Raw genomic sequence first — 18,768 nt, 5'->3', positions numbered from 1 at the left:
AAAACTACAAGAAAAACAAAATTCTATTTATTATAATTTAGAAATACATTACTGCATAGTTATCCATTATTCCAGGTTCAAGTGCACAGCAGTTTGCATTGACATTTGCAAGTCTAATTGTATATATGAATTTGGCAGGCTGTTGAGCCTGTGCAATAATAATTACCTACTCAAGAAAAATATAAATTTTGTATATAGCGGTGAGCAGGGTCGAATCCACAGAGATTGGGGATAATTCGTTTCTTCTAGAGTTCAACGCATGGGGGATTTTTGAAAAATATAAAATAACTAATTAACTAACTAATGAAACAACTAATAAAAATAAACAGAAATTAATCAATAACCAATACGACTCTAGCCAAAGGTGCAACTTTTCAGACACGGTCCATTCAACTGATCATCGATGCAAAGATAATTCAATTACTCATTACTAGATTGGTTATAGTTGTCATACACGCGATGAACAACCAGTCTTTCCTTAATTTCTCGATAGTTAAGGTACAACCGTTAACTATTTCTCTAATCAAGAAATAACCCTAGGTACGACCATAGAGTTTAATTACTCGATTGCATTGATAATTAAAAAAACCCAATCCTAACCAACAAACACGCTACGAGAGTTTGTTTAAGTCAGATTATACGTTTCTCTAACATGAAACCAATCACGCTAGTCGCCACTGGTATTAATCGATTGAACAATTACGGATTCAATCAATTAATTTGGCATTAGATCATTAGGTTAATTCGAATATCGGGTCCATGACATTCAAATAACATAACAAGCATAAGCAATTAAATCAGGAAACGTACAAATACCAATGAACAAAAGAAATAAATAAAATTAATTCGATCTCACAGATATTTGGAACCGTGCTTTCAAGTTGGCCTTCGATTAGATGACAGGCTTAGCCACACCACATAAATAAATCTCTACGCAAATCAATTGATTGCAAAGACATCAAGTTTTCCATTAGGAAGCGAGAAATAAGAGATGTTTTTCTCGTTGGGGAATATTGTCGAACAGTAGGCGTGCGCCTGATAAAAAAAAAGAAAGAAAAGACTAAAACTATTCTAAAGACTAAGCCCCCCAAGCCTCTGCACGATTGTCCCTTTTTAAAGCCAAAAGAAAGATGACTAATGCTATCCCTGTGGTCCCCGCCGAATTGGGAGTCAAAGAGCCAAAGAATTGGAGCTCTGCCAAAGTTCCTCCTCGTTTCCTATTGATAGTAGGACTCCTTGTACCAGCCACTCCTCATCAGCAAGAGCAAACGGAAATCCGTTTCTTCCCTCTTGTGGGCCACGTTGATGGAGCTTTGCAGAAGACTCCCACGTGTGAAGTAATTTGCTTCAGAAAGTCCCTCATTTTTTGTAATTTTCTGTTCCATTCCCTAAAATTAATTCCAGATACCAAATATAAGTAGATATTAACAATTAAGACAATATTTGGCAGGGACACGGGAAAAATTAATAATAAAATAACCGACAATTAACACCCCATCAGAATTTACCACATATATATAGACATACATATGTATGTATGTATACACATTGTAAAAAAAAGTAAGAAATTTAGAGAATGAAAGAAAGATTTAAAATGTAAATATGAGGGTAATATTTGAGAATTCTTCACTTTTGATATTGACATATTAAACTACTATCACGAAAAATGAAATTATACTCAGGGGAGTCCAATGATACTTCAGATAACGCCATCCGAGGTTCTAAAAAGTTATTCCATTCACAGTATATTTATATAAAGACATACATATCCATATATCTATATATGTATAAATGTATATTTTTAAAATGTATGAATGTATACACGTTCTAAAAAAAGTAGGAAATTTATATGTAAATGGAAAAAATTTTAGAATTTAAATATGAGAGTATTATTAGATAATTTTCACCATTGATATTGGCATATTAAACTACTGTCACGAGAAACGAAATTATACTCAGTGAAGTCCAATGATATTTCGAAAATATCACTCATCCGAGCTTGTTCAAAGTTATCCCATTCACAAAAATATATATATAGACATACATGCTAGGATATATACAAATATATATTTTTGAAACATCTATTTCAGCCGCCAACTCCATAACGAATACCCTTTTCGCGGTAATTCCTGTTCATTTTATATGCGTACAGTGTTTAGTTTCTCCGTCAAACTTGGCACCTTTTTCAATGCCCTTAGTTTGGCTCGCGGCCCTCTTCCTTTGGGAGTTCATTATTTTAGGCACTCCACCTTTTCCATTTATGCTTTCAAATCCCTCAACTTTTCATATGGCCCTTCCACTCAACTTTAACACCCAACGGCTGTTCAAGTTCCAAGTCATAAAATGCCTTTACATGTGCCCATCCAAGGCACATTCTCTATCATTTGTGGCCATAATTGCTTGCCCTGACTTTTTTCTTACCTTTCCACATCTCTTTTTTTACTAATAAACATATCACAGCAACATCCCACTTTACAAACGTACAACTACGTTCCATTTAAAAAAATGTCCTCAACTCCAGGTGGACTAGGGCTGCACTCTGGAGACGTCACTTCAAACTTTTGCCGCTTTACAGGTGCCCAGCTGAACCTCCACTTTTACGGACTAGGAGCCTGGACGGTTGTCAGACAACCGTCCAGAAACTTTTCATGGCCAAGATGTGGTGGGCCTATCATCAACGGTAAAAAATATGGGGAACAAAATGGAGATGAGTATAGAGGATTGTAGCTCCATTAGAAACTTGACTTGTAACTCTGTTTGATCTAGCTGTTAAGCGTACAAAAAATTCAAAATCAACATTTGGTACGATCGGCGGGCTTTAAAACTCTTTCAACTTAAAAGAGGTTGGAAGAAAATAGCAATAGTGGATTTTCTCTGAACACAATACATTGTCGCTGCAGCTCCTTTTGTTCTTCTTCTCTCAACAAACTATTTCGCATAACATAGACATAAATCTTTGTCTTCTTCTCTTCCAACTCTTAAATAAACCCTATCAAAACGGGCATCTTATCTGAGGTGAACACAAGATAATTATGAAGATCCGTTGCAGCAACAATACACGCCGATTTAACTTGTGGATGACTGAAATAGATATTCATCGAGTAACAAATGCATAGCCAAGACTTGTGAACGGCTCATCTGAAATCCACTGCATGGTGAACTCTGTCCAAGGTAAATGCTAATATTATATGTAATTTGATTGTAATAAATGTGTTATGTAGTGAAGCATGATTTGAAAATTATAAGAAGTATGTCATTATCCTTTTGCAGAGAATGGTTAACTTGTACAATAAAAATCCCGTACAGAATTTCAAAATATAAATGAGGATGTGTACAAATAAAATAACATAAGCGTAAAAACAACTTAACAATGTGACCAACTTAAATAACTACACAAACGGTATAAATGACAATGTATAGATTTTGAGAACACTGTCAAACCTTACGCTATGTAAAAGTGTATTTTACATACATGCATTTGTTATGTTATAAGTTGATATAAAGGGTGTACACATTGTTATAAAGTGTGTACATATGATTGTAAAGTATTTAAATACTGATATTATACATAAATTGGTTATAATATTTGTTTGAAATGCATATATTATATAATGAAATATGCTTTGCAAATTATTGGACTTATGTGATTGATTACCTATTACAGAGAAGATATATATCCATAAAAATTATTTTACAAAATGTTGTAAAGTGTGTTCACGTCGTTATAAAGTATGTACATATGTGAATACAAATAATTAAGTGCTTATGATATGAATAAGGAAATAAAAAATAAATATAATAGTTTGTCCTGAAAAAAATAGCAAAAAATGCTTTTGTCGAATACAACACAATGGAGGAAACATTGTGTCCTAAGATCGGCATGGAGTTTCAGTCAGAAGATGAGGCATACAACTTCTACAATAGGTACGGATTAGTTGTTGGGTTCAGTGTTCGGAAAGACTACTTGAACAAGGATAAAGACGGTGTAGTTACATCGAGAAGATACACATGTTGCAAAGAAAGTTTCAAACGATAGTACGAAAGAAACGTAAAACCAAAGAGAACTCGGGCTGAAACAAAAACCGGATGTGAAGCTAAAATGGAGATAATTTTGAACAGAGAAATAATGAAGTATCAGGTTTGAGATCTGATAATTGAGTATAATCACACAATACACATTTCAAAATGTGCTCATATGATGCGTTCGCAAAGAAAAGTAAGTATTTCTCAAGGAGCCCAAGCTGAGATTGCAAATAATGCAGGAATATCCTTGAAACAATCCCATGAACTCATTGGAAAAGAGGTAGGTGGATTAGGCAATATTAGCTACACTCGTGATGACTTAAAACGCTATTTGAGATGGTTAGTACTGAATCTTATTTTTGGACTTACATAACTATATCATTTCAATTGACTCTACTATCATAAGCCAATTTAGTTGTTGTATATTCTTCTCTTGTCAGTCATCAGAATCCTATCAACCTATCCAAAGCCAAACATCAAGGAAATGTTTGTCATCGAATAATTCTGTGGTAGTAAGTAGCTATTTTTATACTTTACATAATGTGCATTATAGTTCACTCTTAGTTATTTAGTTGTTACAAATTAATGTTTTACTTGTACACATTGGTTATTAAGGTATGCATAATAGTGATAGGATGTTCATCACATGTTATTTATTTTTGACATAGTAATATCATATTTTGTACATATTAATTGGTACACACTACGACGATCTTTTGATTTAATAGCATTTATATGTTGTTGTTTTATGTGTACAAACTGATATATATGTTGTACCCATTGATTGATACCATGTACCATTGATTACTTTGTTTTGAAATATCGTTATTACATTTGGACACATGATTACACCTTTGGATAAAATTTTTCACAGATTATTAATTTATTTGCTCATATTTATTTTTTAAATCGTACAAGTTACAATTATTTGTCAGTCGTTGTTTAGTTTTGACATCATGTTACACGGTGTATTTTAGTTTGTACACATTACGGCGATCTCTTGATTTAATAGCATTTGCATGTTGTTGTTTTATGTGTACAAATTGATATATATATTGCACGCATTGATTGATATCATGTACCACTGGTTACTTTATTTTGAAATATCGTTATATCATTTGGACACATGATTACACCTTTGGATAAAATTTTTCACATATTATTAATTTATTTACTCGCATTTATTTTTAAAATCGTACAAGTTACAATTATTTATCATCCGTTGTTTAGTTTTGATATCATGTTATTATTTTGTTACACGGTGTATTTTAGTTGGTACACACTACGGCAATCTCTTAATTTAATAGAATTTACATGTTGTTATTTTATGTGTACAAACTGAAATATATTTTGTAAGCATTGATTGATACCGTATACCACTGGTTACTTTATTTTGAAATATCGTTATTGCATTTAGACACATGATTACACATTTGGATAAAATTTTTTACAGATTATTAATGTATTTGCTCTCATTTATTTTTTAAATCGTACAAGTTACAATTATTTATCACCCGTTATTTAGTTTTGACATCATGTTATTATTCTGGTACACGGTATATTTTAGTTGGTACACACTATAAAAAGACCTTTCCAAATCTGTTGCATAGTTACTTCAATAAAAAGCCCATAAGTTTGGAGTATAACTTTACAATGTATTCATTTCTGGTCACGTATGTACTGAATTTTGATTTTTGTTTAGAATACTTTCAATTGATTTTTGTTTACATATTGTTAATCCAGTTGAACACGTTGCTATACATTATGTATACATTTGCCTCATAATTTTCGTACATCATAGTATCTTAAATTTTGGACAGAATGCGTATTTAGTCTTTACTTGTAGTTATTTTGCTGTTATACACTGTGTTAGTATGACTTTGCAACTAATATAATGTACTATTAGTGATAACAATCATTCAGTGAATCAAATTTTAGATCATCCCCAGTTATTCACTCAGATATGCAGTCTTGTAGGATGGTAAGTGAGATATTGCACTTGTGTGGATAATCAAGATTTTGGACAAATTTACAGTATCTTATTCAGTACAATACTGAAATCTAGCCCGGTGAATCTGGAATCACTCCTCAAATACTGACTGCTCATAATATCCATATTCAAGATCGTAACAATCTCCCACTTTTGATTCCTAACGATCTTGTGAACAAGACAAAGTACAGCTCATTCACCGAATTCTTAATGGTCAATAATTCTTTAAAAAAATTTATTTAAAGTTATTATTTAGAATTGCTACAAGACTATTGCAGGGCATGCTTTTATGAACACTGAATATTTGATTTAAATAATTTATTGCTTGTTTCAATGATTGTCAGACCCCTATTGTAGCTTCTGTGGAAAGCTTACAGAGCAGTACTCCCATACATATAAGCGACGAAAAAGTGCAACTACCTACGATATAAATGGGTAGAAGCTAATTGCCTTCGATGAATATGTATGCTAAGAGGATGCATCTTGTGACCCTTTTGGAACTGGATTGGAACAATGTAATAGTAAAATGATTGTTTTCTTTTTATATTAGATAGTAGTCTGACAATTGCAATCAATGCAGAATAGTTTTAGACCATTTACATCTCTTTAATTGATTACAAGAAATTATACATTAATTGTGGTGTGCCAACCCTGGCTACTGCAAACAAAAATTCTACATTGTACCAAGAGTAATGAACTTTGCTCCCAACAAAAAATTCTACATGTTCCACTAGTAGTAAAAATCTTCATAACTAATGAACTTTGCTCCCAATAGTAATCCTAAAAGGAGATAATTCTACACAATACAAGTACAAAATTCTACGTAACACAACTATAAATTACTAGATATTTGTCAATCATTTATTACAACTGGTTTTTTCGTCGTTGGAGCAAGCAAGCATCCACATGCAAAAATAACAAATAATCTCTTAAATTCATCTCCGACCTCCATGGATATTAGCTCATCTTCTATATCATGCCAATTATACTTCTTCTTCCTAGAATAATATGGCTCGCTATCAATTCCATCATCTCTAGTATCTTCAACCTGCACTGGCCCCTCACCGGGAATTCCAAGAGCCTTTGCTATATCCTCTGATGTTACAGGTAGTACACGTCCACCTTCAAGTTTTACATATGAGTGAGTTGAATTGAAATTATTCACCAACCACATGCATATAATACTTGGAAGGATGTGGCATTAGATCTCCAGTAATCCATCAAATCCTATTTCTTTTATTACAGCTATTTTCGCCCCATCAATACGACCCACAAACTTTAAAAATTTAGTTGGTGTGCACCTAAACCTATATGCCTATAAAAACAATATAACAATGTTGATAAAAATTAACAAATAACAATCCAATACTTGCACTTGCGCTTTGAAACTTCTAAAACATTTAATTTCAAAACAACAAAATTTGATGTTACGTTCTTACTTGTTTCGCTACATCACTCTTTATGCTTTCTCCCTTGTCCGCTATAGACTCCTTGTAGATTTTCATCAGCTTCTTATATTTTTTCATATCTGCTTTATTCTTCCATACAAGCTTCTCCTCATCACTCAGTTTGTTCCATGCATTTCTAGCATATATGTTTAGCTCCTGAATTGTTATGCCTTTCCCTTTGCTTTTTGCTTGCGTGTGAAGTCAATCCTACCATGATTTAATATGATTAGATCCATCACATAGACTTTTGATTTTATCATGAGTTTTTTAACTAATTCAAAGCCCAAAATGTAGACAATAATCCTTCTATAAAGTCATATATACTTGTATGCAATGAAATCACTTGGTGGTCTCACCGGCTTTAATGGATTATTATCATGATATTTCTCAACCTGCTTGCCTTTATCTTTTGTAAGATTCATCTTCTTGGTTCTCCGACGTCCCATAATGTATTATTTGAAACTGCACCAAAATAAACGACATGACAAAAACATAAGGGATAATTTCAATATCCTATCCCCTGAGGTTTCTTCACAAAAGTGTATTATCACACTTCTGTTGTTACAAATGTACAAGAGATTTACATAAAGTTACAAAATATTCAACAATTATTACACTATTTATGGACGGTTGATCAAACAACTGTTCCTATCTCACTCCCTAATATTAAATAGTCATGGAGTTTTCAATGATGTTAACAGCAACAATGGACATTATGCCATTGTCAAAATTACAATTTCTAAGTAAACAATCAATTACCATCAATTGAATAATGAATATTATGTTGTTACCTAATGAAAGGACCTCCTAAATAACTAGAAAATCAACAATTGAATAATCATACTTACAGTATGTTCTTTACCATGTGCACTATACACAGGTGAAAGAACACTATGTTTTTTTACCATGATATGGGTTTGTAAACTATAATAAGTAATATGTACAAGAAAAATATCAATTGATACAAACAACATAACAATATGTCATGCCAACTTTATTTGACTAAACTCTCAATCCAAAATCATATAACAAATTAATAGCAATAACGGAAGAATGTATTCTGCTTAACTGTGAATATTGATAGTTATTGCATTCTCAGAATAGGTTCAGAAAAAAAAAAAGCAAGCAACTAATAAAAACTCTTTTGTCACCTTTCACATTATGTTCTTATACTCCCTACAACAATTTCTTTTATATGCATTGCAATTTCTATTGTCCAAACAAATCAACAAATTGTAAGTCAAATTGCACTAGTTGTAACTATGGATTTGGGTGTATTCAAGTCAACCTGCTGGGCAGATTTTGTCTCAAGAAGCTCTCCAACAATAACATGGTTCTCTGCAATCATAATGATTTGTTCAAAAAGTAGTGAAGTAATTACAGGCATTAAATTAAAGAAAAGAGAGGTATTAAGTCCTAACCAAAAATCCTAACAGTTTCCAGAATGGAATCAAGAAGTTCTTTTGCAGAAACTTGTGTTGTTCCACTAGGAGATATTACAGGAGACATTACAGAGAAATTACTAGTTCTTTTCTCTTGAAATAACGAACCTCCTCAAAAGGGTTGTAAGCAGGAAGAAGACACAAAAAATAAGTACTAAACTAACTAAGCTTGCAACCTAAAGAAGAAAAATAAAAAAGATAACTTTTTTACAAGCATAACTTCAACACTTTTAACTGCTCAGCTGAGTTACCCAGTTCGAAATAAACAAAGCTCCAAAATTTCTTCAATCCACCCCTTGAAAACTAATGTGAAACTTCAAGACTCACTAAAATAAGAAATTAACTCGAAAATCTCAGAAAATTTTGACCCCAATGAATTCAAAATGTAAAGAAATAAAGAATATCAATGTTGCGGATAAACATTACAAGGGCAACAGAGGAGACAAGGGCATAGGCAGCGCAGAGAGTGTAAAAGATCCCATCTTGCCATTCAATGGATTCATTGATCTTGTGCCACCAGTTGGCCTCGATTAAATTTGAATCTCCAACTATTACAACACCCCAGGGTTTTGAATTATGCAGTTTCTCCTCCTCCAAAAAACACCATGGGTCTTCTTTAGGAGGAATTCAGGCAGTTGTTTTGGAAATTAGCAGACAATGGGGAGAGAAATGGGAGTGATTTTGTGGAGTGATTTTTTGCATTAGCAGACAACGGGTAAAGGGTTTGGGGAAATGGGGAAAGTGAAATGGAGATTTCTGATAAAAATGAACTTTTCATTAATAATTTGGGCGGGATAAATTTGTTGTATGCAAACACCGTTTAACGATGATACTCCATCCGTTTTCAAAATTTTTATTTTTTAAATTATTACTCAATAAAACGACGTGGTCTTCTTCAACAGATATAACTCTGCGACATGGCTTCGTTTTCACGGTTGATGATGGGCCATCACATCTTGACCATGAAAAGCTTCTTGACCACGAAATCCTTCGTGGCCCCTGATCCCACTTTTACCACCAGCTCACCAGACATCCCCAATGTCCGTGCCTGAAAAGTGTCCAAAGTTGCTGACTACGTCATCATACTATCCAATTTGTCCACTAGATGAGCTCACTGACTACGTCATCATACTATCCAATTCTCTATTTAACTCTCCCTGCTTTCAATGCTATACATGAAGAGAAGAGGAGAAAAGCCAGAAGGTGAGCTCACTGACTACGTCATCATACTATCCAATTCTCTATTTAACTCTCGCTACTTTCAATGCTATACCTGAAGAGAAGGGGAGAAAAGCCAGCAGGGTTTTGGAAAAAATTTAGTAACAGAGCTCAAAAAAGACAAAAATGGCGGCAGGAGTGAGGAGAATCAAGCTGGGACCACAAGGCCTAGAGGTGTCAGCCCAAGGCTTAGGTTGCATGGGGATGTCTTTTAGCTATGGCCTTCCAAAACCCGAGCCAGATATGATCAAGCTGATCCACCATGCCATCAATAGTGGCATCACTCATCTGGACACGTCTGATGTCTATGGCCCCCATACTAATGAAATCCTCATTGGAAAGGTAAAGTCACACCTCATAAGCCAAAATGGCCAAAGCCAACCTCTCTTCCTCTCTTTTTTTTTTTTTTTTCTGGGTTCAAGGAAGTATAATGATGACCAAATGCAATTTCTGTTTCTTTTTTTTTTTTGTGATTTATTGATGGATTTTTGTTTGTAAAGATTTTTATACTGTTTTTGGATTTTTTTTTATGCCTATACTAACTCTCAGCTGAGATGTGGTTGGAAATTTCTGTTTTTTTTTTTATTGGGGGATTTTGCTTTTTGGTAATTTATTTTGAGTGTTGTGGAAGTAGGCATTGAAGGGGGTGGAAAGGGTGAAAGTTCAAATTGCAACGAAATTTGCGGCAAGAATGTTGCCAAGCGGAGAACACGTAGCATGTGGCCATCCAGACTATGTGAGGGAAGCTTGTGAGGCCAGTTTGAAGAGGCTAGATGTTGATTATATTGATCTGTATTATGTTCATCGGATTGACACAACGATTCCTATTGAAATCACGGTTTGTTTTCGTAGCCTTCTATTTCCATCAATCTTTTTTTTTTTTGGATTAATTAATTCAGTTCGAGTTGTAGTAATCAATAAGAGCAATTTGTCATATAGCGGTTCTCTGTTTGAGCTCTAGAATGAGGAGAAGTTCCCAAAATTATTATGAAATGTAAAAATATTCTACAAAAGAGAGAGAGGGGGGTTGTGTGTGTGTGGGTGGGTGAGTGGGTGTGTGTGTGTTTTAGTCCATAGGGTCCTAGGATTTACTGAATGTGAGTTCAATGAGCTGACATTTGGTCAATTCGAGCTCGTGGCTTCGATCAAAATCTAACCCTTTTAGACCTGACATTTACCATAGGCAAGCTCTATTGAGTTCGCATTTGACAAATGCATGAGGACCGTCTTGTCCGGAACATACAACCAAAAACACCCTTTTGTAGAACAGTGTTGAATTTCATCATAATCTTGGGAATTTCCCCAAGAATCAGAGTTAGATAAATGCCCCCCCGCCCCCAAAACAAAAAAGGAAATAGGAAAATCTATTTCCTTATTTGAAGTCTACGCAAGTAAACAGCGGCCAAGCATTGTTTGGATTACATTGAACTATTGTTTTCAGTACTATTAAATTAATTAAAGGGTTCTACAGTAGAATATGTTCACGCATCCCCCCCCCCCCCGGGGGTTTTTCTTCTCTTAATTTTATTCATGTCTTTGCAATATCACTCGTGTATGTTTTATAGCTTAGTTAGGCTATAGTAGTACTCTGCATTTTTCAGTATTCACCGGAAGTTGATGGATGTCCCCAAGCCTTTTTGCTTGTGCTTTTGTATTTGTTGTGAAATTACAAATAGATTTGCACATTAGACAGATTTGTCAATTGAAATCCTTCTATAACCTGCAACTTCTAGGTTGGAGCTCTGAAGCAACTGGTTGAAGAGGGTAAAGTAAGACACATAGGTCTATCTGAGGCCTCTCCAGAAACAATCAGGAGAGCTCATGCTGTTCATCCCATAACAGCTGTGCAACTAGAATGGTCCTTGTGGACGAGAGATGCTGAGGAAGTGGTTATTCCCACATGCAGGTAAGTCATCCAAAAGATATGCTCCACATAATAATCTTCCATAGTTGGAAGCTTGTATTGCCCCCCTCAGCTTACTAATTCATGATGATTTTTAATTATAGGGAACTATGCATAGGAATTGTACCATTCAGTCCTCTGGGCAGAGGATTCTTTGCATCTGGTGCAAAGTTGACGGAGAACTTGACTAGTAATGACTTCCGTAAGGTATGTGCTCAAGGCTTGTGCAATTTGAAATCTTACTCCAATTGCAGATTACATCTAGTAATCTGAGTCTATTGTTTACCCCTCCTTGCAGCCCATGTAGTGTTTTCCAGAATTCGTAATACGTTGAATTCATGGTTTCCGTAGATCTACTAGAAAATATACAAAAGTTTTCTTGCGTATATCTTCCTTTGTTTTTGGTTCTCAATTAACTTTGTATGTTACTTCAACTTGCTCTGAAGTCCGTGTTTCAGAACTGAAATGGAAGCAGTTGTTCGTTAGTAAGAAAAATCTTCCTATTATCTTGTTTTTGACTAAGTTCTCTTGACTATAGTTTCCTGTGTTTGGCTCATGTGACTTTGCTATGTTACTTGAACTTTCTCTGCAGTCTATGTTTCAGAAGTGAAATGGAGCCAGTTGTTGCTATGAAAAACCTACCTGTTATCCTGTTTGGTCACTGGTCACATTTCCATTTTTTTAAGCAGTTACTGGCGACATTGTTTTATTTTCCTTTTCATATGCTTTCTGCTGTCTTTCCCTGCCACCATATCTGACAGGGCATCTTTTAGAAACAGGCAAAAGCACCACATCATTTTTTTTTTTTATCTTAAAGCAAAGATCTGGAACGGGCACTGTACCTCCGTATAATTCGTGAATCTCATAGTGAGTAAGTATCCACTATGGTTAAGCAGATACTAAAACAGTATCCTCTGCATTTTAAATCTCATTTTCTCGCTTAAAAACTTGAGTTTATTTGGTTTGAACTTATGGTAGCTGCAGATTAATTTCAGATATGTCATTGAACATTTACTGTTACTCTGGCTCTTGTGACCATGTGACAACTCCCTGAGATTGTACTAACATATTAGTCCAACGCCATATTACACTTTCTTGCACTCCCTTTTTGCTTTTACCTTGGCATGTATGTGCCTGGAGTGGTAGTACAAAAGATGTCATGGCATCATCTTTTTTTTTTTTTTTTTTGTTATTTAATTCTCTGGTCGGAGGTGAGAATGTACGTGGTAAAATTTACAAATGCCTTCTTAGTAAGTGATGCTTTTATGGTAGATTTTGAAAAGCAAAGCACAGGTGCATGGGCACAATCAGTCTATATGATTTTAATGTTTACAGCAAGTGTTTGCTGCGTTTGTAGAGTTTCCCAAGGTTTCAGAAGGAGAATGTTGAGCACAATAACAAGCTGTTCGAGCAGGTTACTCAGTTGGCAACAAGAAAGGGTTGTACTCCATCCCAATTGGCCTTAGCATGGGTTCATCATCAAGGGGATGACGTCTGTCCCATTCCTGGCACTACTAAGATTGAGAACCTGGAGAGCAACATCAAGGCCTTATCGGTGAAGTTGACACCGGAAGAAATGGCTGAGCTTGAATCAATTGCTTCAGCTAATGCAGCAAAGGGTGACAGATACCCACCTTTTATGATGGCACATACTTGGAGATTTGCAAATACTCCGCCTCTGTCATCTTGGAAAGCTACATAGAAAGGTGTAATGGCCCTTGGTAGCTGATTCCTCTGTGCTCTTGTTTTCTTTGAAGGTCTGTTACATGGTTTACGTGAAGCAGCTCTGTTATCTGTTTGTACTTTATTATTATGGTTGGCAATTAAACTTAGAACCCGAACCATATTGATAAGTAAAATTACGATTGAAGCCTCCTTTCCAGGAGTGAAACAGTATTGGGTTATGGTTCTAATTCTTATTACATTATGGTAATAATTTCTTATTACAAAAAATGAAAAATAATACTTATATAAAATATTTCACTTTCCTTTTTCATTGTTTGTCCTTATTACTAATTCTTTTTTATGTTTAAATATATTGATATTTTCTTTTAAAAATATTTCAATATCACAAATTATCGTGAAAACCTATAGAATTTATTTAGTAAAAATAACTTATATAATTTCTATAATTACGTCTACAATTGTGGCACTATTTCCTGGACACTACAATATTTTTTAACTAAAAAAATATAATAATATCATCGTCTAAAATAAGATTATCAAAGAATTATTTATTTGAGCGTATAATGTCTTTTCATACCTCACCCTACATGTTTGACCATTTGTCTACATGGTAGACAATCTGTATGTAAATTTTTATACATTGACATTTACATAATTTTTATTATATTATTTTTATACATTTAAATGTCCCGATTTAAAATATTATAACACTTTCTATTTATTTATATTAGATAGTTATAATTGGACATTAATTATTAGAGGCTTATAAATAATATTCATAAATATCAAAAATAAATACGATTCATTAATCCATATCTATAACATGATCCTATTTGTGTTTATAGATATGGAGTTGATATTAAGTCCCCGTTAGCAAGTGATCTTACAAATTACACGTAAAAGCAAACAAATTTTGAAAAAATAACAGTTGCGAATTGATCTAACGAATTTAAATTTAAAATAAGAATTATGTTTTAAAACAGAATATAAACATGATCTTATTTTGGATGCGGTGACCGCAGGAATTTAAAGAAGTTGATGAAGGTATGAAATTTATAAATAAAAAAAAAAAAAAAAAACTTTTTTCGCAATAAAATTTTTTTTTCACAATGTTCTGACGCATAAAAAATGAAAAAAAAATTAACATTTCATAGTCATCGCATTTCAAAGATGCGGCAACCCTATGTCGGGAAGAGATTTTCTAGTGCTCGTGAAGTTTTATCCTAATATCGCCTAGTAATCTTGAAGTTTTAGAAATCTCACATAAATTCCCTTGAATGACAATTTATGTAACATTGTCACCCCTAATGTGTAAAAGTAATATTAAAAAATGCATCGAAGGAGAGAGATTATATGATCTTTCATTTTTACCCTTGTACAATTTTATTTATGAATTTTGAAATATGAAAAAAAGACAAAAAAAGGTGGAATATTAAATTAAAAATGTGAGAATTTGTAAGTGCAATAAGGAATAAATTTAGTCGATTTGTGACTAGAAAACATATAAGTTGTTTAGTTGGGAATAAATTGTTGTCTACAAGGATAACTTCTGAAACTACTTCAACATTACAAAAAGGTGAAAACTTCGAGAGATTGGTTGCAACAATGAGGAAATTAAGAGTAAAGATTTTATAGCAAAAAGATACAAAAATTTTATTGCAAAAAAGGAAATTGGAGAGAAAATTTTAGTAGATCAGTTATAACAAAGACAAGCATTAAAAGCAAAAATTTTTGCGACAAAGAGGGAGAAAAATATTTTTAATGGCATTCTTGTTATTTGTTTTTAGATATTTTTAGCTTGTAGGATTTTTTTTTTCTTTTCCCAACCTTTGCTATTTAAAAAGGTAGGAAAATTTTATTGAGTTTCAATACCTTTGATTGAGACAACCACCCACTTTTTGGCTGGTAGTCACCATCAATGCATCAAATCTTGCCTCCTATTAATTTGCCACAATTAAATGTGGCCTTATTTAAAAAATCCAGATAGGTACGTAATGTACCCATCTGATCCAATGATGATTCAGTTTCTATCGAATTATCCCGGAACCTCCTTAGTCCCTCCCCTCCTCATAGTATAGGAAACTATTATATCCATAAAAAAAAATACCTTTGATTGAGATATCTAGTCACGTCTTATTAATAGGCGAGATAAGTTATATTTTTAAAACTTTGACATGACAGGTAATATTACGATGAATGAGGTTTTTGAAATTAACCCTTTTGTATTTCCCTCCAGTGAAGGATTCGTTGTGGTCTGTGCAGAAGATACTTGCCGCTGAAATATTGAATTTGTTTGGATTGTGAATTATTAGAGATATTTTTACTGTAGCACTTTTTGTAATGTGATGTATAAAAAGGTAATTGAGAAAATAAAAAAAATGTATTAAAAATTATAATGATAATGTAAGGAAATATATTTTGACAAATAAACCGCAATCCAAACAAACCCATTATAGTGCACACCCTAGCCACTTGCATATTTATATATATTATCTGCAGTTACTCCGCTAGTAATATAAGTGATGAGCTCACCAACTACGCCATCATACCATCCAATTCTCTCATGTTAACTCTCCCTACTTTCAATACTCAACTCGAAAAGGAGACAGAAGCCAGCAGGGTTTTGGAAGAAATTACTAACAAAGCTTCAAAAATGGCAGGAGGAGTGAGGAGGATCACAAGGCCTAGAGGTGTCAGCGCAAGGCTGAGGCTGCATGGGAATGTCTTTTGGCTATGGCCCTCCAAAGCCTGAGGCAGATAGGATCAAGCTGATCCACTATGCCATCAATTGTGGCATCACTCATCTGGACACCTCTTCTTCTTCTTTTTATGCTGTTACTGGCCACATTCTATACAAATATACAAATATAACGAAGAATGTTTTCCCGCCCCATCCCCGCTTCTGCCGTGAGTGCTCTCGTGGGGCTAATAAAAATTTGCTATATAATTTTATTGTAGTTAAACTTTAACAAAAAAACAAGTACTAAAATATCAACACATCATCAAATTACCATTTATTGTAATTTCACAATTGAAACTTGTAAAAATAATCAAACAAAAATTATTTGAATACAATCCAACATGATGAAATAAATACAACTAAAGTAGTCAAGTTTTCACTTTTAACACAAATACAATCACTAATTCATTATTGTGCTTATGCTTTTTTTTGAGAAAAAAATGATATTGTATTAAGTGTAATTAGGGATTTAGTATAAATGTATTAGTAAGTTTAGTATAACCAATTAATAATTTGTATAAGTACATATATATAATTATTAGTACAATTGATAATGTCAATTATATTACATGTACTAATATACATTATATAATACATATAACTAATAATATCATTGTCATAAGTTTGTAACTAATTAAATTATATATTATATATATAATTATATACATACATATATATTATATATATATATATATTTAAAGCGGGTGGCAAGGCAGGGGATGGGCCGGGGGTGGGGCGCCCCACCCCATTTCTAAGCGGGGGTTAAAAAATTCCCCCCGCCCCGCCCCATGCGGGGCGGTCACCATTGCCATCCTTAGAAATATTGTTCTGTCTTACCACCTTTTGTTTTTGTTAATCTTAAAGCAAGGATTTGGAACAGGCACTGAACCTCAGTATAATTTGTGAATCTCATAGCAAATAAGTATCCACGGCACCATTATATGGTTAAGCAGATTCCAAAACAGTATCCCTCTTCATTTTAATTCTCATTTTCTCACTTGGGAACTTTGGATCTATCTGGTTTAGACCATGGTTCGAAGTCTCGGTCGAGACCGAGACGACTCGGCCGAGTCGTCACCGTCTCGGCCCCTACCGATACGATACCGTGACGAAACGATACCGAAATACTTGACTCGCCGAGAAATCGGCCGAGTCGTCACCACGACAGATTGACTCGGCCGAGTCACACCGAGTTACTCCGAATTATCCCGAGTCAAGACGGGAAATCAGCCGAATCACACCGCAACGGATTGACTTGGCCATTTCTTTTGCTATTTTTAAATTATTTTTATTTAGCCTACTTTTTATATTATTAACAATTTTTAGAATATTAAATACTTTAAAATTTGCGTCTCACCGAGACCGCGACCGATATGCGGAGACCGATGTGGAACGTTCCGGGCCGCGCTCGCGACCGCGACCGTGACTTTAAACCATGGTTTAGACTCAAGGTGGCTGCAGATTTATTTCGGATTTGTCATTAAACATTTGCAATTTCTGGCTCTTGTGACCATGTGACAACTCCCTGAGATTGTAATATATTAGTCCAACAGCCATTTTACACTTTCTTGCACTCCTGTTTTGCTTTTACCTTGGCACGTATGTGCCTGCAGCAATATCTAGAAACTGTAAAGCAGCAGGACAAAACATTGCATGGCATCATCTTTTTTTGCTTTTTTCTGCTTTTCTTTTTGTTATTAATTCTCGGTTCGGATTTGAGAATGTTGGTAAAAGGTGATGCTTTTGGACTAGACCTGAAAAAAGTACAGCTACATCGACACGATTCGTCTCCATGATTTTTAATGTTTTACAGCAAATGTTTGCTGCATTTGTAGAGCATCCCGAGGTTTCAGGAGGAGTATATTGAGCACAATAACAAGCTGTTCGAACAACAAAGGGTTGTACTACATCCCAATTGGCCTTAGCATGGGTTCATCACCAAGGGGCAACACCAAGATTGAGAACCTGGAGAGCAACATTAAGGCCTTATCAGTGAAGTTGACACCGGAAGAAATGGCTGAGCTTGAATCGACTGCTTCAGCTACTGCAGCAAAGGGCGACAGATGCCCAGCTGCATTCCTCTGTACTCTTGTTTTCTTCGAAGCTCATAAGTTTACATGAAGCTTTGTAATCTGGTTATGTGATTACACTGAAAGTAACAAATGAAAACAGATGATGAGTACAGTGAATCCGTGCTGGGAAATCGACCATATGAATCCCTGCAAAATAACCACAAAAGTTTTTAGGGTTTGCACAACAGTTTCTGTGATTATAATATGCTTGAAATCACTAGGATTGAATTGATGCCCGCCCAATTC

General features: G+C 34.3%; 1 protein-coding gene across 1 annotated transcript; it reads left to right on the top strand.

Moving 5' to 3' along the window:
• The first annotated feature begins 10,081 nt into the window (after positions 1-10,081).
• On the top strand, positions 10,082-13,920 carry LOC113734641 (probable aldo-keto reductase 2). The gene is made up of 5 exons (XM_072082243.1): positions 10,082-10,463; positions 10,756-10,959; positions 11,855-12,027; positions 12,129-12,231; positions 13,382-13,920. Exons 1-5 carry the CDS (start codon positions 10,248-10,250, stop codon positions 13,724-13,726), a joined length of 1,041 nt encoding a protein of 346 aa, XP_071938344.1. The 5' UTR covers positions 10,082-10,247; the 3' UTR covers positions 13,727-13,920.
• Positions 13,921-18,768: the final 4,848 nt, after the last annotated feature.

Source organism: Coffea arabica, chromosome 3c (genome assembly GCF_036785885.1).
Source record: "Coffea arabica cultivar ET-39 chromosome 3c, Coffea Arabica ET-39 HiFi, whole genome shotgun sequence".
NCBI lineage: Eukaryota > Viridiplantae > Streptophyta > Magnoliopsida > Gentianales > Rubiaceae > Coffea > Coffea arabica.
The sequence above is the reverse complement of the archived record's forward strand: the minus strand, read 5'-3'. Positions and strand labels throughout refer to the sequence as shown.